Source organism: Lagenorhynchus albirostris, chromosome 15, assembly GCF_949774975.1.
Source record: "Lagenorhynchus albirostris chromosome 15, mLagAlb1.1, whole genome shotgun sequence".
Lineage (NCBI taxonomy): Eukaryota > Metazoa > Chordata > Mammalia > Artiodactyla > Delphinidae > Lagenorhynchus > Lagenorhynchus albirostris.
The window spans coordinates 48,337,370-48,364,212 of record NC_083109.1 but is presented as its reverse complement, the minus strand read 5'-3'; the positions used below and the strand labels follow the sequence as shown (position 1 = coordinate 48,364,212).

The window sequence follows — 26,843 nt, the reverse complement described above, 5'->3', positions numbered from 1 at the left end:
TTTCAAGTGGAAGTACTTTTATTTCAAGGCACCATATCAATCTCTCCAAGGGGTGTCTCTCTTAAGAACACCCCTGCCTCCATGTGTGAAAATCTTAAAAAAAAAAAAAAAAAAAAAAACCCAAACCCCAGACGGTGATCATAGCCATCCAGAAGCTATCATTCATGTGACAGTGTTCCTGAGGATACGGGTTACGGGGGGCCTGAAGCCACTGTTATCACTGACAGCCTTGGAACGGAGCCCCCATCGAGGCCCCCAGAGGACAGAGAGATGGACGGAACACTTGGACTTAGAAAGAGCCCGTGGGTCAGGGGGCCCTCAAGACCGGGAATCTGTGGACACGTGGCAGCGTTGGCATCCACGCCCTCTCCTACTTCTCCTCCTCCTCGCTCAGGTTGGCATTGCCCTGGAGCGTGGATGTCAGCTTGTTTTGCAAGAGGGCTGCCAGTTTCTTGGATGTCTTTTTGAGGAACGCGCTGCCCGGGTGGGCACCATTCACATGCAGGTACAGGTCCTCCTGGGTGGGGCCCGTGTAGCCACAGTCTTCACAGACGTACAGCTTGTCCCGGCGCTGCTTGTAGGCATACTGCTGCTGCACCCCATGGATCTTCTTCAGGTGGGATTCCAAGGAGCAACGCTGGGTGAAGGCTTTGTGGCAGACGTCACATTTGTAGGGGCGAATGCCTGCAGGGTGAGGGGCAGACACAGCACCGGTCGGTCACAGCCCAGCCAGAGCCTCCCACTATGAAGCCATTAAAAGTCATCCTGCACCACCCAACGGCAAAAAACCAACAACACAATTCGAAAACGGGCAGAGGAACCAAACAGGCATTTTTCCAAAGACGTACAAAGGGCCGACAGACACATGAGAAGATGTTCACCATCACCAATCATCAGAAAAATGCAAATCACAACCACATAGAGAGGAGAGATCACCTCACACCTGTCAGAATGGCCATTATCAAATAGACAAAAGGTAACAAATGCTGGTGAGGGTGTGGAGAAAAGGGGACTCTTGTGCATTGTTGGTGGGAATGTAAATTGGTGCAGCCACTGTGGCAAACAGTATGGAGGTTCCTCGAAAACTTAAAGACAGACCTTCCTATATGATCGAGCAATCCCACTGTGAGTACTTATCCAAAGGAAATAAAAACAGGATCTCAGAGAGATATCTCCACAGCCATGTCCACTGTAGCACTATTCACAATAGCCAGGACATGGAAACAACTTAAGTGTCCACCAATAAATGAATGGATAAAAGAGGTGTGGTATATATCTACAATGGATTATTTATTCAGCCCGGAGAAAGAGGAAATCCTACCATTTGCAACAACATGGATGGACCTTGAGGACATTATGTTCAGTGAGGTAAGCCAGACAGAGAAAGACGAATAGTGCGTGGTGTCACTTAGATACAGAAAAGTCAAACTCTCAGAAACAATAGAAAAATCGTTGCCAGGGGCTGAAGAAAAAAAAAAAAATCATCATGACCAAGGATGAGAAACATGAGGAAAATGATTAAGGCAGGAGACAAAACTGTCCACAGAGCAAACGTAATAAAAAAGGAGGCACACAGCAAAACACCACCACTTGCCTGCCTTAATGTCTGGGTTTCAAAGTGGGCAGAGTAAACCTTGTTTTCATTTTAGTTTGGGTTTCACTGGAAAAGGAGTTATTTGGGAGGTTGCCCTCAGGAGCGGTGACCCCATGAAAAGTGGGAGGTGACTCCCCACCTGCAGGGGAGGGAAGATGATGATGACAAGGGGGAGAGGGGTCATCCAGCCAGTCACCACTGTGGGCAACCAGAGTCCACATAGCCAGACAAGGTGCGGGACAGAGCAGAACACACACCTCCGAGTTACCCTGGCCCTCGGGAGCTGGAGTCTTTGTTCGCCTGCTCCAGTAGCACCGCGGAGAGCACCCTGGGTGGGACAGGTTCTCTCTCCCCAGCATGTACAGCCTGCCTTGGGGTAGAGTGGCCTCCAGCAAGGACATCCTCAGGCTGGGCTGCAGGTGTGGGCAGCCACGACATGGACGGGTGTGCCCAGAAATGGCAGGGGTCACAGGACACTGATGGCGTCGGCTACAGTTAGGAAACCATTTCCAACCTAGATCTCCTGCTGGCTTTAAAAGTGAGCTACTGTGAGTGGGGCCTGCCTTCCAGATGGAGAGGACACAGACACCATATGAGCAGGGAGCTCAGCCAATCACACCACAGTCATGCCCATGCCCACCGAGGGCACCCGACAGGGTGAGACGGGAACTTAGGTAAGGAGACCTCAGTAGGTGTATCTCAGGCTCTAAAGTCGGGGGGGATTCAAGGAAGCATATAGTGTCCCATGAGCACGGAAGCCCAGAGAGGGTGAATGCTGTGCTCGGGGTCTGTGGAACAGAGTGGGCTGCCAGCTGTCAGAGCATCTCAGAGCCCAGAGGCCAGGAGGACCACTGCCCGCAGTAATCCCCAAAGCTTTAGGCTCAAAATTTAAGAGTATGTGAAAACATCAATCAAGATAAATATTTTCAAAATTAAAATACATACAAAAAAATCCATGATGAACAAGTTATCAAAAATTTAAGTAAGGACAGGATCCACCAGGGCTGCACGGAGTCATGTTGGAGCTTGAGGCGAAAGGGAAAATGTGCATCCCCATGTAGACGTTTGTATTTGTTTTTTTAATGGTTAATTTTTTTTCCCCAAGAATGTTCGAGTTGCTGAAAGAATAGTGAAAAATTGAAAAACAGGTGTATTAAAATTCACATTCTAAAATGCTTAAATAGTTTATTTATGCAATAATGGGTTTTATCATGATTTTACTATCCTGGCTTTAACGGAAGCAAGCTATTATCAAAAGATATTTTCAAAATCTACTTTTCTCGCTTAACAATATTCCTGGTGCACCGTAACACACTGATCAGAATGGCCATCATTTAGAAGTCTACAAACAATAAATGCCAGAGAGGGTGTGGAGAAAACGGAACCTCCTGCACTGTTGGTGAGAATGTAAGTTGGTGCAGCCACTGTGGAGAACAGTATGGAGGTTCCTTAGGAAACGAAAAATAGAATTACCCAGCAATCCCACTCTTGGGCATACATCCAGACAAAACTATAATTTAAAAAGATACATGTACCCCTATGTTCATAGTAGCATTATTCACAATAGCCAAGACATGGAAGCAGCCTAAATGTCCATCAACAGATGAATGGGTAAAGAAGATGTGGCACATATATACAATGGAATATCACGCAGGCATAAAAAAGAATGAAATGATGCCATTTGCAGCAACATGGATGGACCTAGAGATTATCATACTAAGTGAAGTAAGCCAGACAGAGAAACAAATATCATATGATATCACTTCTATGTGGAAACCAAAATATGACACAAATGAACGTATCCATGAAACAGAAACAGAATCACAGACATAGAGAACAGACTAGTGGTTGCCAAGGGGGAGGGGCTTGGGGGAGGGATGGAGTGGGAGGTTGGGGTCGGCAGATGTAAGCTATTATATATAAGATGGGTAAAAAACAAGGTCCTACTGTATAGCACAGAGAACTATATTCAATACCCTACAATAAACCATAATGGAAAAGAATATCAAAAAAAAGAATGTATATATATATATATATATATATATATAACTGAATCACTTTGCTGTACAACAGAAATTAACACAACATTGTAAATCAACTATACTTCAAGAAATAAATAAATATTCCTGGAGATTTTCCCATATTGGTGCTTACAGCTTGGTCTCATTGCTTTTTAAGAGCACCGTGGTGTTTTGTTGTACAGCTGCACCCAAATCCCATCTTTTAAAAACTGTAGAGACTGAGGAAGCCCTGCTCCAGCCCACACCCTCCCATCACATGATGCTGCCTTGTATGACCTGGTACTAAGGTGTAATCCACCTCACATCACATCACCTAGGAGCTCGTTGGAAGTGCAGAGCCTCGGGCCCCACCCCAGACGTCCTGATCCAAGCGAAAGCAGTGTTTCTCAAATGTGAGCCCGAAACAGAACCACCTAGAGGGCTTGTCAAAACACAGATTCCAGGCCCCCCTGCTGGCGGATCTGGTTCTGGGGTGGGGATGAGAATCTGCATTTCTCACAGGTTCCCAGGTGCTGCTGAGGCTGCTTATGCTGGAGTCACAGGTCTGAAGCAACGCGTGGGGAAGCCTTAGGACGGCACTTGGGGTGTCTGAGGCAGCCGGCCCCCCCAAGTCCTCTCTTCAAAGTTAAACGTCCCCAGTTCCTCACTGGTGACGCGTGGTGGGGGGCCGGGAGAGCTATGTCTGTTCATAAAGTTTTTTAAGTACACAGATGACAAAGGAAGTCAAAATGGAAAAAAATACTCCCCCCACCCTCGTTCAACCACCTGAAAAAATCGAGTCGCTTCCACTTTTCTTCCTGTCCACATCCAGAAGCTCCCATCCTTTCCTCTAACGTTCATGTGAAAAGAATTGTGTTAGCTCAGTGCCGTGGTGGGGTGTTCCTCCAGCCCACCCACGCAGAAAGCAGGCCTGTATTATATTCCACATGTTTCAGAAAAACTGCTAAAAGAAACTCCTTTATAATCCTCAGCACTTGGCACATAATAGGTGCTCAGTAAATCATTTTTATTTTTTATTTTATTATTTTGTTTTTGGCCGCACCACGTGGCTCGTGGGATCTTAGTTCTCTGACCAGGGATCGAACCTGGGCGCTCGGCAGTGGAAGCGTGGAGCCTTAACCACTGGACCAGCAGAGAATTCCTAATAGGTGCTCAGTAAATAATTTTTGAACGAATGAATCCTACTGGCCCAGGAAAAAGAGAGGTCACATCTTGGGGCTAGTTTTCTACAAACGTAGGGGCCGTGAGGCCTCTCCAAAGGAATACACCACGTAGGTTGCATGTCTGGGCCACAAGGGGCTTTGTGTTAACCAGGCCTCTGCACCCACATGGCAGCTGGTTCCCACCACCTCTGGCTGATCAAACAGCAACCTGACTTCAGACCCAAAGCTCATCAAGACAGAAATTCACCCCGAGGCCAGCTGCTCCTTTCAAGGGGGACTGGAAACAGCCCTCGACTATTTTAAAACATCCAAACTCAACCGGTGGGGAAACCAGCACACTGACACCAGGCTTTAACCTGGATTCTGGAAGTGGACGCTTCCAATCCTACTCCTGGGGGTCCCCACTCCCAACAGTGACCTGAGAAGGTGATGCGGACGGGGCTGCATGGCTTTGCCTGAGCCCTGCCCCTTGCCGAGGGCATCGGGCCAGGGCCAAGTCCACTCGCACGGTCACGTCTCCTTCCTCTCTTCATTCCGCAGCTCAGCCGAATCCTACAGGCACAGCACCCAGCAGAGCCTGGATAGCCAGGGCTAGAGGATTTCAAAGCCCTGCGCCGTGCAGATGACGGCTAGGATGAGGATGACTGCGGGGGGTGGAGCGGGGTAGACAGGAGGTCCCCACACCTCTAGTTATGGCAGTTAATTCTGACTTTTGCAAACCTACCCTCCCCACCCCGCTCTGCAAACACCACATTCATCCCTCGCTCACTGGTGCAGGCAGACATGGTCACCCAGCAGCCGCCTCTTGGTGACTCTTTCTGGGCTGGGGAACAAGTCCCTCCCTCCTGGAGTCCTCCTCTCCCCCAAACTCGGGGGCCAGGGAGGAGCCCCAGATGAGGGGGACAGATACCAAGGCCTCCCTGACATTGGGCCTCACCTGTCCTGGACGTGGGCGCTCTCGAGCAAAGGCCAATCTTGTCCGAGCCTGGAGTGGGATCCCGGAACCATCCCCGCACCAGGCATCATTAACCTACTGACACCTACACAGTAACAGAGTCCAAGGCCACTGGAAACCCAGGCACCACCCATGAGCCACGCATTAACTGAGTCCACACCTCAGTTTCATCACCTGTAAAATGGGGATAATAATTGATACCCCTTGTAAGGCTGCTCTGAGGATTAACCAAGATCTCACAAGCAAAGGATGCAGCACACACTGAATATTCAACGGGATGCAGCTTCAACAGCTTACAGTCCAGGTCAACAGAACGCAAACACGCTCTATTCAGAAGCTGGCTGGCTGCTGGGTATGTGAATATCTACTATCTGTCTTTAAACTGTATCTATATGTACACCTTTTTGTTCATTATCTATTTTACAATAAAAAAGGATAATTTTTTCCTATAATAAATCATAATGGAAAAGAATATGTATACACATATGTATAACTGAATCACTTTGCTGTACGCCAGAAACTAACACAACGCTGTAAATCAACTATACTTCAATTTAAAAAAATAATTTTTTTAAAGGCTAATTTTTTTAAATGTCATTCCTAGGCAGCTGATGGAGAGAGGAGGGGACAGACTTCCTTCCCCGTCCACCCTCCAGACTACTGTGCTGCGGGTCTGTATCACCTCGAGCAGAAAATACTGTGTGTTGGGTTATCACAAAGGGTCTCTTCTTTTCAGACGTTCTATTCCTACTACCAAATCAAGCTTCATGTCACTCATCCCCAAAGAAAAGTCTTTGTCGTTGGCGCTCTCTGCTTGCTGTAGCTAAGTCTCCTTTACTGAACTTTATCCAAACATGGACTTCAGCAAGGAGCTCTCTGCAGGCCTCCTTGTGGGACTGGACATTTAGGACAACCTCTTCAGGAGGCAATGTGACCACCCCATAAACATCATAATGGGTCTACCCTTTGGCCCACTTCAGGGAAATTATCTACAGAAAGACTCACACAAGTAGGCAAAGGATTTACAAGAATATCTGTGGTAGTCCTGTCTAAAATTAAAAGAGAGAGACAGAGAAAGAGAGGAAGGAAGGAAGGAAGGAAGGGAGGGAGGGAGGGAGGGAGGGAGGGAAGGGAGGGAGGGAGGGAGGGAAGGAGGGAAGGAGGGAAGGAAGAAAGAAAAAACCGACCCTGAAAATGTAAATAAGTGTCATCGTTTGGGGCAAGAGAAAAAAATGACAGTGCCTCCACATTTGAAATTACGTCATAATCTCATATTAAGAAACGCTCTGACAACTATTCAAAAGAGTGATGGGAAACAATCTCCAGGGTAGATAGTGCACGAAAAAAGCAATGTGTGTTAAAAACTTCTGGGGAAAAAAAATTAAGTGGCGGCTTGCTTTCAGGAGTGGAACTAGGGCTCGGCGTGGAGAGGAGGCTTCTTTTTTTCTTTCTTTCATTCTTCCCTTTCAATGTTATTTTTTGTAGCTAAAAAGTCAGTCAAAATAAAAGAGGGGAGAGTTTGGTGAGTGAAGGAGGCCACCCTACAAGGCAGCATTCAGCTCCCTCGGGGTGGAGGTAACTCTATTCTTTTCTCCCACCCGCCCCGCTCCAAACTTCTCCCAGCCTGCATTTTTCCCAGTCCAATCAACCCTTCCCCGTAGGCTCCAAACAGACACCATTGTTTCCTCTTCTTCAATCAAGATGGGATTTGTTTGCCTTCTCCTCCTTCTCAATGTGGCCTAGATGGAAGATAAGGCCCGAGGGCCCCACCAAGGGGGGCAGGGCAGACCCTGCGCTCCGGCCAGAGCCCCCTCCCCACTGCCCGGACCTCAGATCTGAATTCCTCAGCCTCCCTCCGTGGAACTCAGAAGCTTCCGTAGGAATGGCAGGCGCACCTCGAACCAACTCCTTTACTCTAGTCAGGGTCGTAAAGTTATCACCAACCCGAGTTATGCCCCCCTGGAGCCCTCACAAACCAAGCGGGGGACCCCGCACATGTGTTTGCCCTTTTCGACTGGTTACAGCAGCGCAGGTTTTCTCCTCTGTAGTCTGTATATTGACTGAAGTCTTTTACAAAGTAAGTAGTCACTTTACATACGAGAAAAATAAAATGCATTCAATGCAAGCTGTACTTGTCTGATGAGCCTGGCACACCTGGTCACGGTGGCGAACAACGCCCAGACCACATGTGACACCTCAGTAAACGTTCACCACGCCCCCAGGCGCCACTGGCGCCGGGGTCCCTGGGCAGCGAGGGGGGAGACACTCAGTGCTGAGTTCGGCACCTGCTGGTTGTTGGAATCTAAATGACAGATGTCCCCCACCCACACCCTGCCCCCAGCAAACTCTCTCCTTCCCTGGATGGCCAGCTGGCTCAACCTAAAACACGTGAACAAATCCAGAAGAATATTCTGTAAATCCAGGCCCGTGACGTTTTTCACGGGCTATGAATTGAATATATAATCCTGTCTTGAAAGCTCATCCCTCCCACCACCCCCCCACCACCCCCCCACCCCGTCTCTACTTTGTCCTGAGGTGGGTCAACAGCCATAATGTCACACATTGGCCTCAGTGACCCTGTCAACTCCACTTAAATAGAGCAATTCCCTCTATTAAGTGTGCAGTGGACCCTCTCGGTCCCCCATCAGGACCCCCTTTTCTGGGCCAGTACTTCACTCACCAGCTGTCACCTATGTTGGCAGCTAACAGTTCCTGGATGTCCCCTTCTCCAAGGAACGGGCACTGGGCAAGTGACCTGCCCACCCAGGGGAAAGGCAGCCTCTGACTCACATGGGCACAGAAATGTCCCCCACTTGCCTGGGGACAGGACAGGCCTGTAGCGCCAGTCACACCCCAGAGCCCTGGTGGGATCAAGCTGGGGCCACATCCCTGCTACCCTGTCCTGCTCTCCCCTCCCTCACAGGTTTCTCCCAAGAGCTCTCCCTCAATAAATCGGTTTATAAGAATCGCCATCTCAGAATCTGCTTCTAGGGAACCCAACCTAAGTCAATTTGGATTGAAAACAGCCACTCGTTTGCAGACGTATTTTCACAAAATGTTAACCAAGTTTCTTCTGTTCCAGTTTCTCTCTTCCTATCTGGACTCAGATGTCATTTGCTGCTCCCCCTCCCCCATCACACACACACACACACACACACACACACACACACACACACACACACACACACACACACACACACACACACACACACACACACACACACACACACACCTCTCTGATCTACTCTTTCCTTGGTGAAGTCATATCCAGAAAAGAAGTCTTAATCTTTTCTTTCATCTGCTTGGATATTAAGGTAATACATTTCCAGGCTCCGGTTTCCCTGGACCTTTTCCAAGAAGTTTCCTCGTGTTCTGAGTCTTAGAGGCCCCGCTCTCTCAGGAGGAGACGTGGGGGAGGGGATTAATCCCGATCCCCGGTCCCACCGTCTTTGCCCACCTCATCAACACTGTCGCTGCAGTTCTCAAAAGAAGGGTCCTGGGATCCCAGGTAAGTCTTCAAATTAGTCATGGTCTGGCCCAACCGGACTGGGAGCAACCATAACCTTCACTCGTCTGCCTACTGTAGTTGTGAGAACACTGTCCACATCTTTGCTTCTGGTCCAAACACAACATTTACTTGTAATTGTCAAGAGCCAAAATCCAACATTCACGTCTCCATCAAAGGCAAAACCGAATTCCCAGAATTCTGGTGAGATCTTTTGGAGCCAGTGAGGTGGTACACATGAACTACAGAAAGGTCTGAGGAGCCCAGATTTTTGCTCTTTTTACTGATTATCCCTTTTGCACAGAGCTCAGAGCTTGCAGGGCAGACCTCTGGCGCCAGGAGGCCAGGCCTGTCCCTCCAGCCCCCGCAGAGGGGCATCCCCAGAGCTGGGACCCCTTTTTTCCGTTTGCCACCAGCCAGTTTGTCAGCAATGTTTTGACTCCTCTTCCTGGTCATTATTACCTGGAGGCACATCTCCATCAGAAAATAAACCAGGGAATTCGTCCCACCCTCCCCTTCCTCCCCTGTCCACATCTCCGTTCTCTACATCTGCATCTCTATTCCTGCCCTGCAAATAGGTTCACCTGTACCATTTTTCCAGATTCCACATATCTGCATTAATATACATATTTGTTTCTCTTTCCGGCTCACTTCACTCTGTATGACAGACTCTAGGTCCATCCACATCTCTACAGTTGGGAGATCAGAATTGACTTATATACACTACCAACGTGTAGAATAGATAGCCAATGGGAACCTGCTATAAAGCACAGGGAGCTCAGCTCGGTGCTCTGTGACGACCTAGATGGGTGGGATGGGGGGTGGTGGGAGGGAGGTCCAAGAGGGAGAGGATATAGGTATACATAGAGCTGATTCACCTCATTGTGCAACAGAAACTAACACAACATTGTAAAGCAATTATACTCCAAAAAAACCAAACCAAAACAAAAACGAAACAGGGAATTCCCTGACTGTCCAATTGTTAGGGCTCCGCGCTTCCACTGCAGGGGGCACGGGTTCGATCCCTGGTCAGGGAACTAAGATCCCACGTACCTGGAGGCACGGCCAATTAAATAAATAAAATGAACCAGAGGGAAAATAGGTTCAAGACATTTCCATAATGCTATTTGTTGGTCAATTTAAGACTCAAAATTATAATAAAAAATTTTTTAAATCATTAACTGTAGATTCAATGACCTTAGAGCTATCCAACAGAGATTAAAATGCAAGCCATTCTGTAATTTTAAAATGTCCAGTAGCCTCATTAAAATAAGTAGAAACAGGTGAAATTATTTTAAGGCTACCTTTTGTTTAACCCAATATATTCAAAATATTACCACTTCAACATGAAATCAACATTAAAAATTGATATATATTACGTTCTTATTTTGCATTAAGCCTTTGAAATCTAGTGTCTGTTTTACACGTAACCACACATCTCTATCGGACCAGCCACCCTCCGCGGACCCAGAGCTCCCCGTGCGCAGAGAGGCTGCAGGGTTCCAGTCCTAAACGCCTCCTGAGTGCCAGCCTCGCCCCTCGTGGGATAAAGTACATGATGCCCTTTGGGGAAGCTTCAGGTGGAAGGCGTTTTCATTCAGCAACCCGGTGATTTTCAGCCCCTCCTTTAGGAGTCACTAGAAGTCTCATCTTTGAGGAGTAGGAGATGAAGGAGCCCAGGGCCCTGGGGGTGGGGGTGGGGGTGGGGCGGGGTGCAGGCCACCCCCTTTCTGCTCACTCTGTGGCCATGCCCATTTTAGAGATGGCACCACTGAACACATGCTCAGCCTCCTCAGCAACCCACTGTAAAGCCCAGGCTGGAGGGTGCGGCTTGTGCCTGGCCCAAGTTCCTCTCTATCTCGCCTCTTGCAGAGCAGGCTGGCTTCTAGAAACTGAACCGGGGCGGCTGGTAAGGCCCAGCCTCGGGAAGGACGCTGAGTGAGCACAGTACTGAGGGGCGGAGACAGAGAAGGGGCCTGTGGAAAGCGGGGGACCTGGACTCAGGAAGACCAGCGGTCCCCAGCTCCTCACCTGTGAACTGCGGGTAACAAGGGCTTGGGGCTCCTCGGGGCTGTTGGACACAACAGGATAAAGCCGAGGGCCTGGCCTGCAGAAGAGCAACCACTCTGAGCTCGCTGCCACCTGAGGAAGCTGAGCAAGCCTCCACAGGCTCTCCCGCCTCTGCCAACGCCCCCCGGCGCCCCCCGGCCGCTAAGCCTCCTTCTCCCTGGCAGACACTGCTCCCCCCCCTACCGAACCCCTCAGCCTCCCACCAGGCCGGCTCGGACAGTCCCAGGAGGCCAGTGGCTTCCTGCCGCTCCTGCCCGATGATGCTCCCCGGAAACGTGAGGTCTGCAAGGGGCTTCGGGGAGGAAGTGCCTAGGAGCAGAGGGTCCCAGGATGGACCCCCAAACAAGGAAGGATGGGAGTTGATGGATAAATACCCCACTTCCTGCCCCTGGAGCAATTCTGGGGTGCATTGTGTGCATTCAGAGGACCCCCAGGGGGCTTGAGCCCCAGTTGCTCCCAGTGGTAACCCACTCAGTAAGTAACTAGCTCTCACTGAGTCTCCTTCCCTGTCTCGTCTCCTCATCCCCTCACTGTGCTCCCGGGACCATCTCCCAAATAAACGGCTTCACCCAAATCCTCGTGTCAGGGTCTGTTTCTGGGGGAACCCAAACTAAGACATTCCCCATCTGCAATGCCCTTCCCTCCCCGTCCAACTGTGAAAATCCTGCTCACTCTTCAAGGCTCAGCCAAAAGGACACCTCCTCTGAGAAGCCTCCCTGGTGCCCCTGCCAGCAACAATGCACCTTCCGGGCCTCCCCACCAGCATTCGCCACTTTTTCTTCTGTCTGGCACACCTGCTGGTTTCCTTGGGTCACAGTCAGGGGTTTGGGTTCTTTCTCCCTATGTTGGCTGAGCTCTCCACAAGCACAGAGGTGAGTCTTCGAGCCTGCCACCCCGCAGGGCCCCAGGAAAACTCTGCCAACTATTTCAACATTTACCACCACTAATAGCTCATAATTACTAAGTGCTTACAATTTGTGAAGCACTTTATATGCCATTATTGCCCTGAAACCTCGCAGCCATCACTTAGGTGATAGGTAATAAATCCATGCCCATTTTAGAGATGGACACACTAAGGCAAAAAGGTAAGTAATTTCCACAAGGTTGCAGAATCAGCTAGCTCAGATCCAGAGTGCTTAACCACTGTGTGACCAACTCAGTGCAAACTCTTACAAACTCTTCCCTGAGAGCAGTCAGTCCCTAATATTTCTACTGATGGAGAATTAACTCAGTCACAGATGAGGCAGCTCCATGTTTACTCCAACTGAAGGTACCAACAGCCCACAATGCTCCCCAAGCCCCCTTCACTCTGTGGGGGAGTGACCACAGAGCCCACCAGGTGAGGAGTTGCAGAAGAAATAGGCCATGCCCTCAAGGACACCCTCAGATAAAGAGGAAAAGCTGAGAAACTCTCTAGGACAACCAACGACAAATGACGCCATGAGTGGTCCCCAGTTTCCTCCAGCTCCTTGGGTCAGTTGCCTATAAGCCCAGCTTTGCAGTCACGTAATGGGTCCATTGATAACCAGGGGTCCCCCCGTCACCCACAGGACCCCCACCCTTCACAGGACCCTCTACTACCCACAGGACCCTCCAGCACCTACAGGACCCTTCACCCTCTATAGGACCCTCCCTAATCACACAGGACCATCAATCTCCCTAAGCATTCTCCCTGCCCCAACCCAGGTGTCAGCCTGGCCACACAGAGGTCAAACTTTTACTGAAGTCAGGCTACTGGTGCCTCTTGGAGGGAAAGTGACAGTGACCAGAGGGGGCAGGAGGGAGGGGGCAGTGTCTTATGGGGGCTGGAAATACTCCAGCCAGTTATATGCTTGTGTTCGCTTTGTAAAAAGTCCTGCATCCTCAAACTATGCACTTATGGTTTGTGTGCTTTGCTGGATGTATGTTACATTTAAATGAAAATTTCACTTTAGAAAAGTTTTTTTTTAAAGGAAAAAGAAAAACCTTTTAGTAGGCCAGTCCACTCTCTAGGGTGGAGGACACCCTTCTGAGGCCAGGGAGGAAGCTCATGGCCAGTACTCTAAGAACAAAAAAGTGTGATAAGGGCTTAAAGGAAATCTGAATACAGAGGATCTGAGAAGGGCCCTGTGTGGCGGCTGGGGACCTGAGAGGCCCCCTGGGAGAGAGGAGTGGTCATTTTCCCACCCCACCCCCAAAATGCTGAGGGAAACCCTAAACCCTGAAAGAGCTTGATGGGATCAGCGGGACTATAATTAGTAAATTCTATGAGGTTGTAGGGAGAGTGTGTGGCACCAGGGCAAGACTGAATGGTTAGGATGGGTTGGATTTAGATGAGATGAAATGGATGGGATGAAAAGATGGAGTGGGATGGGGTGGGAGGGGCTGGGACAGGACGGGGATTTGAAGATGGGACCCAGACTGTGAGGGGCTTGACATGGAGCCCATCAAGATGGGGAGTTTGGATTCTGTCCTGCCCAGAGCTGGAGAAGGTTTTTTTGTTTTGTTTTGTTTTGGTTTTTGCGGTATGCGGGCCTCTCACTGTTGTGGCCTCTCCCGTTGCGGGAACGCGCAGGCGCAGCGGCCATGGCTCACGGGCCCAGCCGCTCCGCGGCATGTGGGATCTTCCCGGACCGGGGCACGAACCCGTGTCCCCTGCATCTGCAGGCAGACTCTCAACCACTGCGCCACCAGGGAAGCCCTGGAGAAGGTTTTTTAGCAAGGAGATGGCATCTTAGAATTCTCCTCCAGGGATCGCTCTAGCACAGGTGTGGCCCTCAAGGAGCAGCCTGGAGGCCAGGTGTTTCCTAGACAAAACTACCGAGGCTACGAACAGCCAGAGGGGGCGGGAGGGCGGCCAACCGGCACCCCAGGGCTGTCTGTGGAAGGGAGCTGGTGAGGACCCAGACCCGCGCTGAGTAAAGCTCAGGGTGGGGGTGACGCTTGCCCACCCGCCCCCGCAGGAGGCTCGGGCAGCGCTAAGTCAGCTGCGTGTTCTCTTTCTGAGCTCTCAGGAGGAAGCCACGTGATGCTATTTTGAGACAGACTCACTTCCCGAGAAAGGAGCACAAAATACCAGCAGAGGGACCAGGGGGACCACATTCCATCCCTCAGCCCGGCCCGAGGGCTGCACCGAGTGGGCATCACAGCTCCCAGGACACTTCCGGCCAGTGATGCGCCGCCCATCTCACCGAGGCGAGAACAGGCTGAGAGCGGCGCGCGGGCCCCAGGGGACACCAATGGCAGGTGGCAGAGCCGGGCGGCCCACCCCAAACACCCCGCCCCGCGATTCTTCCGGAAACATAACTCTGCCCCAGGCTCCCGATTGGGTTCCTTGCGGGGAAAGTCCAGGGGCTCTTGGCCGCGTCCCTCCCTCACCTGTGTGTGTGCGCACGTGCCTCTTGAGGTCGAAGGTGTCGTTGAAGCCCTTGCCGCAGAAACTGCACAGGTGCCTCTTCACCTGGCTGTGGCACTTGAGGTGCCGGTTGAGCATGCGCTGCAGGCGAAAGGCCTTGCCGCACAGGTCGCAGGTGTGAATCGCTGCGTCGCCGCCGCAGGTGCCTGTGGTGAACTGGGACAGAGAGAAGGGTGAGGACCCGTGTGGGGCGGCGCGCCCACCGCCTGGTGCGTCTAGGCTGGACCTGACTCGGGCTTCTGCACCCCCCCCCACACCCATGCTCCCCTTGCTCCTCGGGACAGACCTCTGATTACCAGCTGGGCGCCCCGCCCCCAGCTACGCGCCTACGTTTCCCAGCCTCACAGCAAGTCCTGCGGGTGGGACCACCTGGCTGGTGAGATACACTCTCTAAGGGGAAGGATGGTGCCCTCTCCCCTGATTTACTCCTTCCTGCTCGGGAGAGCAACAGCCACCTCGGACCCAAGGCGGAAGCCAGTGCTGAGGATGAAAGAGCAGAAAGGAAAGAGGAGTCTAGGTCTGATAACATCACGGAGCCCGCAAAGACAGCCACAGTCAATTCCTTCCTCCCGGCCAGCATCCACCAAGAGACTGTCTCCTCTCCCCCTGGATCTGGGCAGGGCCTGCGTCAGTTCCAGATCTTAAGAAACGGTGCAGCTTTTCTGCATCCTCCCTCTTGGAAGCCAGCAGCCATGAGGAAGCCTGAGCCCACCATACTGTGGGGAAGCCCAAGCAGCCATGCAGAGGAGCAATGAGGTGCCAGGTATGAATAAAGACTCACTGGACCTTCCAGCCCAGCCAGGGCTGCCACCAGCTGAGTGAACAAACCCGGCCCAGAGGAAAACTGCCTAGCCCAGCCGTGCCCCAGTTCCTGACCCAGAATCATGAACAAATAAGACGGTCATCTTGGGAAGTGACTTGCTCAGGATCCCACAGCTTTGTTATCAGAAAAACTATAACCAAATCCCAGGTTCTGGACTGCCTGGTTCATTCTCTCAACCGTGTTTGCTGCCTCAAAGGAAGGAAACAGAATCTATAACTGTGTGAAGAAAAACATGAGATCTGATATATTCATTAAAGGTTTCCTAGTTATCAGATCCTTTAGAAGATGGATCCAACCGTTCTGCCAAAATTCTATTCATAAAAGGACCTAAAAAACTTAATTTTCAGACAAACATTATTAGCAAGAAGAGTTGGTCTTTTCCTGGCTTAACACCTTCCTTGTCTGAAACACCCTCCTTTCATCCACTGGGGTACTGCCTTCTGCCAAGCCTCAGCTCACCTGTTCCCTCCCCGATGAGCTTCTACAGCCACTGCAGCCCCTGCCCAAACTGGTCTGTGTACCCCTAAGACCAGTGCCTCTCAAACCTCAGTGCACACACGAATCCTCTGGGGGTCTTGTTAAAATGCAGGTTCTCTCTCGCACTGTTGGTGGGAATGAAAATTGATACAACCACTATGGAGAAAAGTATGGAGGTTCCTTAAAAAACTAAAAATAGAACTACCATACCACCCAGCAATCCCACTACTGGGCATATACCCAGAGAAAACCATAATTCAAAAAGACACATGCACCCCAATGTTCATTGCAGCACTGTTTACAATAGCCAGGTCGTGGAAGCAACCTAAATGCCCGTCGACAGACGAATGGATAAAGAAGATGTGGTACATATATACAATGGAATATTACTCAGCCATAAAAAGGAACGAAATTGGGTCATTTGTAGAGACGTGGATGGATCTAGAGACTGTCATACAGAGTGAAGTCAGTCAGAAAGAGAAAAACAAATATCATATATTAACGCATATATGTGGAACCTAGAAAAATGGTACAGATGAACCGGTTTGCAGGGCAGTAATAGAGACACAGATGTAGAGAACAAACGTATGGACACCAAGGGGGGAAAGCGGCAGGGGTGGGGGTGGTGTGATGAATTGGGCGATTGGGATTGACATGTATACACTGATGTGTATAAAATGGATGACTAATAAGGACCTGCTGTATAAAAATAAATAAAATAAAATTCGAAAATAAATAAAATTTTTTTAAAAAAGTGCAGATTCTGATTCAGGAGGTCTTGTGGAGTCTGGATGCTGCATTGCTAGACAGCTCCCAGGAGATGCCACCGTGCAGTCCATGGACCACACCTGAGATGTGAGGGGCTGGCCCTCACACGGTTCAGGACTTTATTCCAACTTATTCCAGAGGCTTCCATCAGGCACGAACGTTTCCTCAACTAAACGCCTTGTGGAAGCCAGCAAGCATTCGTGCAGGCTCCTGCCCACCCCCCACCCATGCCCCAAGCGCACATGAGGGCCCTGCACAGTCAGAAAGTGTTGGTGGGCAATGGCTCACAGGCGGCAGGAGGCGAAGACCCCAGCACAGGGCTTTCCAGTCAGCCCCCTCCACCAGTTCATTCTCACTGCTCCATCTTAGTCTCGGCCGACACTGACGTGTGCCTGATCCGAGACAGGGCCTGTGCTCAGAGCACCAGGACGGCTTGTCCCCAAGAAGCTGCCAGTCTAGTCGGAGAGCAGACCGGGCAACAGGCCACTGCCATCTGGGAAGGCCCAGGTGCAAGGGGTGGCTGGGAGGGGAGCCTAGCCCAGACAGTGGGCGCACGGGAAAATGTACCCAGAGAGGTGAACATCTCAGCCAGGCCACGATGAAGAAGATGGGGGAAGGGCAAGGAATATCCCAGAGAGGGCGCCGGGAAAAGGGGGACTGTGTGTAGTCCAGCCTGGCCAGCCTGAGCCCTGGAGAGTAGCTGACGAACAGAGCTGAGGGAGGAGAGAAGGGCAGGGCCCCCAACGACTGTCAGAGGGCAGGGGGAGGGTGGGCACACTGGAAGATACAGGAGGACAACCGCAGGGCTTGAGTCTGATGACCCTCCTGCCTCATACCCCACCTCTGCCCCCCAAAGGGGTGGGGCCTGGCAGGGCCTGAGGGAGACCCAGCTGTGCCCAAGGCTCTCCTGTCACAGGACAGGTCATGGCCTCCTGCGAATCCGCAGTCCCCATTCTAGTCACTGCCTCCCTTGAAGGGATGTGAAGAGACTAAATATGGCCCAGGTCTTGGCAAACAAAATGCCGTGAGCTTCTGAAGGCCAAGTCTACACAGGATAAAGGTCATCTGAGAGGTAGTGCGGCTAATGAAATAGGACAGAGACACATGAACCTGGTAATTCTGATGAAAAACGTGAAGAAAGCTAGAACTGTCTTCTGAAAGTCCTGCACCATGTGCCCGAGGACTCGCCAACTATGGTTCCAACCTGAACCCTTGTTTACTTTAATCCTTTTGGTAAACTCCTATTTTTAAAATGCTCAGCATGTAACATGAATACCTCCTATTACAGTCCAGGATGGAAATCTCAAATCACTGGCATTATTTGGTTTGAAAAGAATAAAAATTTTGAGGGCAGAGGGGATGGAGATCAGTGACCATTTAAGGGAGTTCAGGGTCAGTGGATCATCTGACTGAGAGAGATACAGAAAGCTTTTTAACACAGGGGAGAAAGAGGGAATGAGGCGAGGGGACTGGAGAGGGAGGGCACCCCATTCTCTGGGGAACTTCCCTCTGGTTTTCTCAGAGCAAAAATAAAAGATCTCCAATTGCCTCAGCAAACGCAGTGTTGCCATTTCTCCACTTTTCACAACATGGAAAACTGAGTCAACACAAAATGCTCATGTAGAGAATTGCCATAAGGTGCACCCTCCAGCCCATGAAGGGTTGTTCGCCAACTATAAATGTATTTCTGACCAATCCAGACTCCAGACGTTTATGAATTATATCCAGAACGTCTGAAGAGGGCCTTTTCAAAAGAAGATGGAGGGTTAATTCAACAGCAAAAAGATCAGGGCTGACGAAGCCAGCTTCTGCCAGACTTGTTCACTTTTCAGAGGAAGGAAAACTTCCTTCGTTAGAAAGGTGAGAGTCCTTATTATTCAGCCATAAAAAAGAATGAAATCATGCCATTTGCAGCAACATGGATGGACTCAGAAATGATCATACTAACTGAAGTAAGTCAGACAGGGAAAGACAAATACTATATATCACTTATATGTGGAATCTAAAAAATAATACAAATGAACTTATTTACAAAACAGAAACAGACTCAAAGACAAAGAGAACAAACATGGCTACCAAAGGGGAAAGAATGGGGGGCGGGATAAATTAGGAGTATGGGATTAACAGATACCACTATATATAAAATAAACAACAAAGATTTACTGTATAGCACAGGGAATTATATTCAATATCTTGTAGTAACCTATAATGGAAAAGAAGCTGAAAATATATATACACACATATACATATATGTATACAGACATATGTATAACTGAATCACTCTGCTGTACACCTGAAGCTAACACAATATTGTAAATCAACTACACATCAATTTTTTTAAAAAAAAAAGGAGAAATTCCTCAGAAAAATATTTGGAGGATAAATTCCTAAACATGAAATTTATCCACAGAGTGTACTTCACATGTGCCTTGAAATTTGGTCTGTGATAGCAAAAAGCTGGAAACTACCTATATGCCCATCAATAGGAACTTGTTAAAAAAAGATGGTATAACCATATAATAAAGTAGCTAGAAAAGGACAAGAGTACCAACTGCCAGTCACATGAGTGAGCCCTCCTGGATGTTCAAGCCCCCAGGAGACTCCAACCCCACTGTCATCTGACTGCATCCACAAGAGAAACCCCAGGCAAGACCCACCCAGCTGAGCCCAGCCAATCCGCAGAACTAGAAGACGTCATAATAAAGTGTTATAAGCTGCTAAATTTGGGGTTGTTTGTGAAGCAGCAACAGAACACTGGAACGGTGAGAGATGTATCACATTCTCTCTAGAACACCAGAGCTGCCACACTTCTGCGTGTTCTCTCCCAGGATGGGCAGCATGATACAGAAGACACCCCTGATTCCTGAAATGATGCCCCATGTGCCGGAGGACCAGCAATCTCTCCTCGGGTCACCTGTCTGCTCACTGGGCCATCTTTATTATGTTTACACAGGCTTACACCTACCACTCTACTTCCTAGGAGTCCAAAATAGGGTTAACCAACTACCTTGTTACTCTACTCTGCAAGGCGTAGACCAAAACTAGTTACATCTTTGTCACCTGGTCACAAAATGAGTGGGGTGGAGAGACAAGAAACGCTGAGGATCAATTAAAAACCTAGACCTGGATGGCTGTGTGATGTCATTTAATATCCCTGGGCCATACTTTCCCACATGTAAAAATAATAAAATGGGACTAGATGAGCTCTTTTCCTAAGTTCAAATCCTGCTCTACCACCTACAGTCTGGGAAGTAGGCAAGTTACTCAACCTCTCTAAGCCGTAATTTCATCACCCATAAAATGTGGACAATAATGATACTTGCCTCTTGAGACTGTTAAGGAATTAAATAAGAAAAGCTACTTTAAAAAGAGTGGGTGCTAGGGACTTCCCTGGCAGTCCAGTGGTTAGGACTCCGCGCTGCCACTGCAGGGGGCATGGGTCCGATCCCTGGTCAGGGAAGTAAGATTCTTGCAAGCCGTGAGGTACAGCCAAAAAAGAAAAAACAAAAAGACTGGTTGCTGCAGTAAATGCTAACTCTTAGAGTTCGACAAGCTCCAGAGTCCTGTGATCCTAAATAAAAGGTAATTGGTCAAAACCCATTGTTTCTCCATTTGTCTTTTGAGTTTTTCTCTCACTGATGGAAGAAAAAGGGAACCAACCTTCAGTGTGAGTCACTAGCCCCTAGTCTTTCATCTGCGACTCTGAAATCCAAATAGCTCTGAAAACCAACATTCGCTCCTATCTCCCTTGGCAACAAAAGTGGAAGCTACCCATTTGGTGTCAATATTCGTGTTTTGATATGGAAAGTATTAATGTGTTCAATTACAGTATACCGCTCCAGACACTGTTATACTCAGGAAAAGCTTAATAGTCTCATCCTTAATCCAAAATTAACTCTCCAAAAGGCTTATTACTGAAGTGAGGAAGCTACCACGAGGATGGGAGGTGACATCAGTCTGGAGATTAATTAACTAACTGGAGATTAATTCAGGGCAAGAAAGATGAAGATAGATAGCAGTTCCCCAACCCTGAAGCTTGGCGCTTTCTTATTTGCTGTCCTGTTTTCTGCAGGATCTCGGCTTTCATTTTAAAAAACACACAAAGTTCCCCTCTAGTTCTTCTAAAAACAGGCCTGTGCAGCAGAAACAAACCCATCATTGTATCAGAGCTGCTGAAGACTTCAGGAGCATCTAGGGAGGTAGGGACCTGGGCTGGCCCTCTGACCAACTTCAAAAGCTGGCTAAGGTCACTTACCTGTCAACTTCTAAAGGAAAAAAAGAAAAAAAATCCTTTATTTTCTGTGGATGCTTCCACCGACAAGTTCCCTAAATTAATGGTCCTATTTCCTGTGGGAGGCTACCGTGAGTGCAGGCTACCTTCCGGTGGCCGCGCAGACGAGATTTCCAGTGACACATGTGCTTATGCCTGAGCGCTCAAAACATGCTAAGCGTATTTCCCCAGCTCCTTTAGGATAAAAATTCCCCTCCTGCTCCTACGTACTACTTCCTTAAGCTTCACAACTCCACTACATGGCAGAATGCAGAACCTTCCCAAATGCAGAGATGCTGAAGGGAACGTGTCCTAATCATCCAGAAGAAACAGATTCAAATACCTGAAACCCGCCTGTGGCCACAGGGCTTGTAGGTGCCCACACCGAGATTCTGATGGGACTTGTTGTCTGCAAAACGTGTGCCTGCACTTCCCCGGGACAGGCCCATGGGTCTGGGCATGACGTGTGGGAGAGGCAGGGATGAGCCCTGTGGTTTTGTCTCATGTCACGGTGAGAAACTGCTTCAATTCCTTCATGTCAGGCTGTCAGTGCTAATGGCTAAGGCGTCAAAGGTGGCTTCCACGATGTAGTACAACAACGCTAAAGAATAAGGAGCCTTGGGTTGGGCTTTGCCACTAGTACCTGTGACGAACTCAACAAAACCTCTCTGGCTTTACCTTTCTCCCCACAAAAATAAGGAGATTGGGCCACATAAGGGTCCCTGAAGTAGATCCTGTGGGTGGACACGCTCAGCCTCTATTCCGGCTCCTCTGGTGGGCCTTCCTGTACAGCAGAGGCTACAAAAGCTAGACACTACATTTCCCAGAATCCCTGGCATCTGTGGTCTTTAGATGTGACTGGGGTACCATCAGGAGATTTGACCTCGGGCCTGAGTTAATTGAGCCGAGGCAGGTATGTGGCAATTGTTTCACACCCTGCATTAGCAGAAGCATCGTGATGCGCGACAGCAGCCAAAGAGGCCGCGGCTGCAGTTCCCTAGGTAGCCCAGTTCTGTAGTGTGGCTCTGGGAGTCACTCCTGGGAGCTCAGCCTGGTCTCTCTTTAGCCCATTTAGTACCCCATAATTAACCACTGTCTGCTTAAGCGAGCTACAGTGGATTCTGTTTCTGCAACAAATCCATTCAGACCCTTCCAACCACAAAAGCCGACTTCACCTATATTCCACTTAAAAGCTGGCTGCACTGTTCTCCTAGTCCTTTTTCCCCCTTTAAATTAATTTAAGCTTTTTCAAGCATCCATTCCAAGCTTTTTTCCCTTTTGTCTTGCTTCCTATTTCCCCCCAGATGCTATTGACTCCTTCCCTGCCTGTATTCCTCTTCTATGTTGACTTATGTCCTCCTATGAGTCAGGCATTACTGCACCGGGTGCTGAAAATACAAGCTCAGCAGGAATGCTCCCTGCCTTTGGTGGGTCTAGAGTAAGGAAGAAAAGTCTGGTCAGCCAAGGAGATGGTCAGTGAGTTACAAGACTGGTGGGGGGAATTGGGACATCCAGTTCTGTCTTGGGAGACTGAAGTCAACAGGCAGGGAATTAGGGATGGGGCTTATGTTACCTTCCAAATATCAAATGGGTGGGTTTTTAAAAAATATTTAAATCCAGCCAATCCAGTTGGTAAATCCCTTGTCCCTGCTGTAGGCAACAAAGTATTGGACATTAACAAAACTTGCTATGAGTCACTGTCAGCTAACTCCCCACTGGGCAGTTTACACACACACGAAATTGCTCAGCGTATTGCCTCCATTGTCTCATGTAATCTGCCCAATGCTTTGGAGAGGCCGATTCGCTTATCTCTATTTTGCAGATCAGAGAACTGAGGCTCAGAACAGATAATGTATCCCCAACCACAGCTGGTGAGATGGACCCAAATGAGGTTTTCCTTCTCAAAAACCTTCCAGAGCCCCTCCTCTGCCCCCACAGGAGCACCCACACTTCTCGGCTTGGCCCCATTACCATCATAGCCTGTCCTGGCTACATGTCCAGTTCCTCACCTTGACTCTCCCTGACCCCAGGCCCATTTCCCATCCTCCCTCCAGCTCTGAGTCCTGTCCTTACTCAAGCTTTGGGCTCAGCCCATACTACCCTAAAGCGTGCCTCTCCCCCTTCTCTCACAGCCCTCAAATCCACACCAAGAAACCTTCCTCTGCTCAGAATGTACTGCATCTTTGCTTGTGCTTCTAGTTGAGCATTCACTTTCCTGTAATAGGGTTAATAATTAATTTAGTATTTGTGTCTCTCCACCAACCCAAATAATTCTAGCTAGAGTTATTGGACACCTACCATGTTTCACGCTTGACTCATTTATCCTCACAACTCTATGAGGTTTCATTACTTGTTTCATTACTATCCCCATTTTTACAGGCGAGGAAACTGAGGCCCAGAGGGACTAAACCAGAGCCTAGAGCCCTAACCGTTACTGTCAGAAGATTCTGGAACACCAGGGTGGCAGCATCTTTATCTCCTGGCTGCCTTGTGCACAGCAGGCACTACATACTGTTGGATGGGATGTAGCTTCTCTCTGCCCTTCTCTGGTCCTAAGAACCAACTGTCCAGTAAGTGTCTTCAAGTCACTGAAAAACATGCATCATGCCTGAGTGGCTTCCCCCTCTTATGGTTAGAAAACTAATTCTTAGACAGTTCAGCATACTTGGCATAGAACTCTACAGTTACACAACGTGCTAATTCACGGGCAATTGGACCAGTCATTTGAAAATGGCCAATACCACAGCTGATAATTCTGTAGGCTTGAAGCATCTTAACCCCAGGAGGTCTTATGGAAGCTGAGAAGGAGAGGGAACCTGAACTTCGGCCTCAGTAAACAAACAAAAACTCCTCTGGAAACCTTGTTAAGGGTTGAGGAGCAAACTCTATGCCCTCCCCCCCACCCCTGGCGTCAGCACCAAAACAAGGATCCTGGGAATAAGATTGGTTTATTCATTCCCTTAATCCAGGGCCCCAGTGGAGCTGTTTGCCTGGGGTGGCAGAGAGCTCCTAAAATGGTGGTTAACGGACTGGATATTTTCCTGTGCCACCTTGTCTCCAGGGCAATCTGGGCAGTTGGGGGACAGAGGGGTGAAGTATCTATAGACCACCCGAAAACAATGTTGCAAATTGTCCTTCCCGCGGATGATAAATATGCAAGTGGATACTTGGTAGAATTTCCCGGAGGGCAGAGCTACAGGCCTCAGGCAAATTGTCCCTCCCAGTTAACCCCATCTGGCCCAGAAAAGCCTCCCATCAGCTGACTTTGAACCTCGTCAGCGCACTTAACACTAAGCAGGATGCCTACACCCAGTCGCAGCATCCTTTAAAGGTGTCTTTCTTAAGGATTCCAGGCTCAAGCCTCTAGCCTCAATTGATAACCAAATGCACGCCAGCCCACCACGGAGCCAAGCCCCTGGAGCCAGGAATATGCACAGGGGAGGGAAGACCTCTCCCAGGAAAAGTAACGGAGGAGGCTTTGGCAATCCACAGCTAACCCTAGGGCTTCCGCCCCATCTCGGTGCCTGGGCAGGGGGCTTCGGGACCACCCTGGAGTGCCCAAGAATTAACACCTACACCAAGGGCCTGGAGCCCGAAAAGGCTCACACTAAGGCCCACTTGGCTAGGAACTGGGGTTCTGTGATTCCTAAAAGCCACTCCCAGGCTCCCGCCGCCCGTGAGTCAGTGGAATGGGACAGCTTAGCCTTAGAGGTAGCGGATACCTTTGAGCAAGCAATCATGGCAGTTCCACACAGGAGAGCGAAGATGGGTGTCCGGATAAGCTGTGGCCTACAATTCCAGGAGGCTGGGTGGGGGTGGGGGCTGAAGCGCGAAGATAGAGGGAAGCAAACACTCCAACCCACTGGGGGCGGGGCAGTAGGCCAATTTGCAGTTGAATCCGTTCATCCGTGAACATAATTCAATAAGATTTGACAAACACAAGTTTCAAGTGCCCGGCACAGACCTCGTGTCTAACGGGCACTTCATAATTGGCACTGGGAATAGTTGTGATTGCGAAAGACCCACTGTGTGCCAAGCTACCACCACTGCCTCCAGAACTCGAGGAAGGGGGCGAAACTCAGAATTCACAAAGCTGTAGGAACTGCACCTCAGAGGAGGGGAGCCCGGGGCCTGGGGTCCCTTCTTTCCCACTCCAGGAACTCCGACGGCCAGGGTGTTCCTCAGGCCCTGCGCACAGAATGGACTGCTGGGGGGAGGAAGCTGTGCCTGAGCCTTTAGGCAGCTCCGGAGGCCACGCGGAGGGCCTGTGCCCGCGCGGGAAGCCAGTCTCCGGGGTGCAGCAGCGCGGGCGGCCGGCTACCTGGCAGGCGGGAGGACGCGGGGAGGCGCCCTGGCCGCGACCCAGGGGCAGGTGCAGGAGCTGCGCTGCGGGCGCGCTGGGTGCTCGGGTGCCGGGGCGCGCGGGCGGGCGCGACAGGGAGAGGCGCCGGCCCTGGGAGCCCGACGCCAGGGCGTGGTGCAGGTGGCGGCGGGGGCAGAGTCGACATCGTACCTTGATTTTCGATCTGGCGACCGGGCGCTGCTTCGCCGCCAGGTGTCCACCGGGGACCTCGCCATCGCCAGGCTCGGGGGTTTCGCGCTCGGGGGCGCGCGGGGACGAGCTGCTCTCCGCGCCTCCGGGCTCCCCCGCGCTGTTGCTGCCGCCGCCGCTGCTGCTGCCGCCGTCGCTGCGGCAGTCCTCGGGAGGGTCGTGGAGCAGACGGCCCAGGCCCACTGCATGGGAGGGCCGCGCCCCGACACACAGACACGCGGCGTCAGGCCCGGGCGCCCGCGGCAGTTTGACCTGCGGGCGGTGCAGCCGCCGCCCCGCCCCGGACCTGGGCACCTCGCCAAGTGGGCAACGCCGCGGGGGTGGGCGAGAGAGCCCCGGACTCGGCCTCCTGAGCGATCTCGGGGTTCTGGGAGCCGCTCCTCAGTCCCAGTTACAGCGCCCACGAGGAAAAGAGGGCCCAGCGCGGCTGGGGACCCGCGCGCCAAATTTCCTCTCCCTGGGATGGGGGCGGGGGGCCTGACCTCGACCCATCCAGCCCCGGAGAGGTTGACCCATCCCTGTGCAACCCCACGAGGACGTGGGACTGAGGGTTGCCCCTACTGGCCCCTAGCCCCCTTCCCGGGCCACCCCGGCCCGCGCTGCAGCCAACGGTCCCGCCGCCGGGCAATTAGAGGCGCCCACTAGGGGGAAGGGGGCGCAGGGCGTCCCAGGTTCCCAGCCTCTCACTCTCGGTCCTCCCGCGCCTCCGTGACTTCCTCCTCCCCTTGAAAGAGGGACATGGGGGAGGGGGACAGTCCAGCCTCGGCCGTAGAGCAGAGGGGACCCGGCCACCCTTGCCCGCACCCCAGGAACCCGGCGCCCAGGCCCGGCCCCGGCGCGGCGCTCACCTGGGATGTAGGTGTCTGCCCTCTCCTCGTCCGGGAGCTCATCCCAGCTGCGGACCGAGACCCCCGGGCTCCTCCTCTTCACCAGGAAGACTTTGGGCATCGTGGGGCCCCCTCCCCGGACTGCGGCCCCTCGTCCCGGCTGCTCCCCTCTAGGGGCGGCGGCGGCTCGGTCCCCGGTTCCCCGCGGCCAGAGCCCACCTTCCCGCCCGGCCGGCCCTCTCCCTCCGCCCCCCGCCGCGGCGCGGCCCGGCCTCTCCCCCGCACGCCCAGCGACTCCCAGCCTCCCGGCTCGGCGACACCTATGCCTTAAATCGCGGATGAGACCACGCCGAGGAAAAAGTTTCATAAGGTGGAATAGAAAAGGCACCAGGAAACTTGGGAGTGAGCATGCGCCCTGCAACAT

General features: G+C 51.0%; 1 protein-coding gene across 2 annotated transcripts; it reads right to left on the bottom strand.

The window, feature by feature from the left end:
* OVOL2 (ovo like zinc finger 2) lies at positions 1-26,843 on the bottom strand. Of its 2 annotated transcripts, XM_060122937.1 has the most exons (4): positions 26,441-26,843; positions 25,554-25,774; positions 14,666-14,858; positions 1-684 (listed from the first exon to the last, which is right to left on the bottom strand). In XM_060122937.1, exons 1-4 carry the CDS (start codon positions 26,841-26,843, stop codon positions 371-373), a joined length of 1,131 nt encoding a protein of 376 aa, XP_059978920.1. In that variant the 3' UTR covers positions 1-370. The 2 variants fall into 2 exon arrangements, with proteins under 2 accessions (XP_059978920.1, XP_059978921.1); XM_060122938.1 differs by lacking the exons at positions 25,554-25,774; positions 26,441-26,843 and adding an exon at positions 24,763-24,978.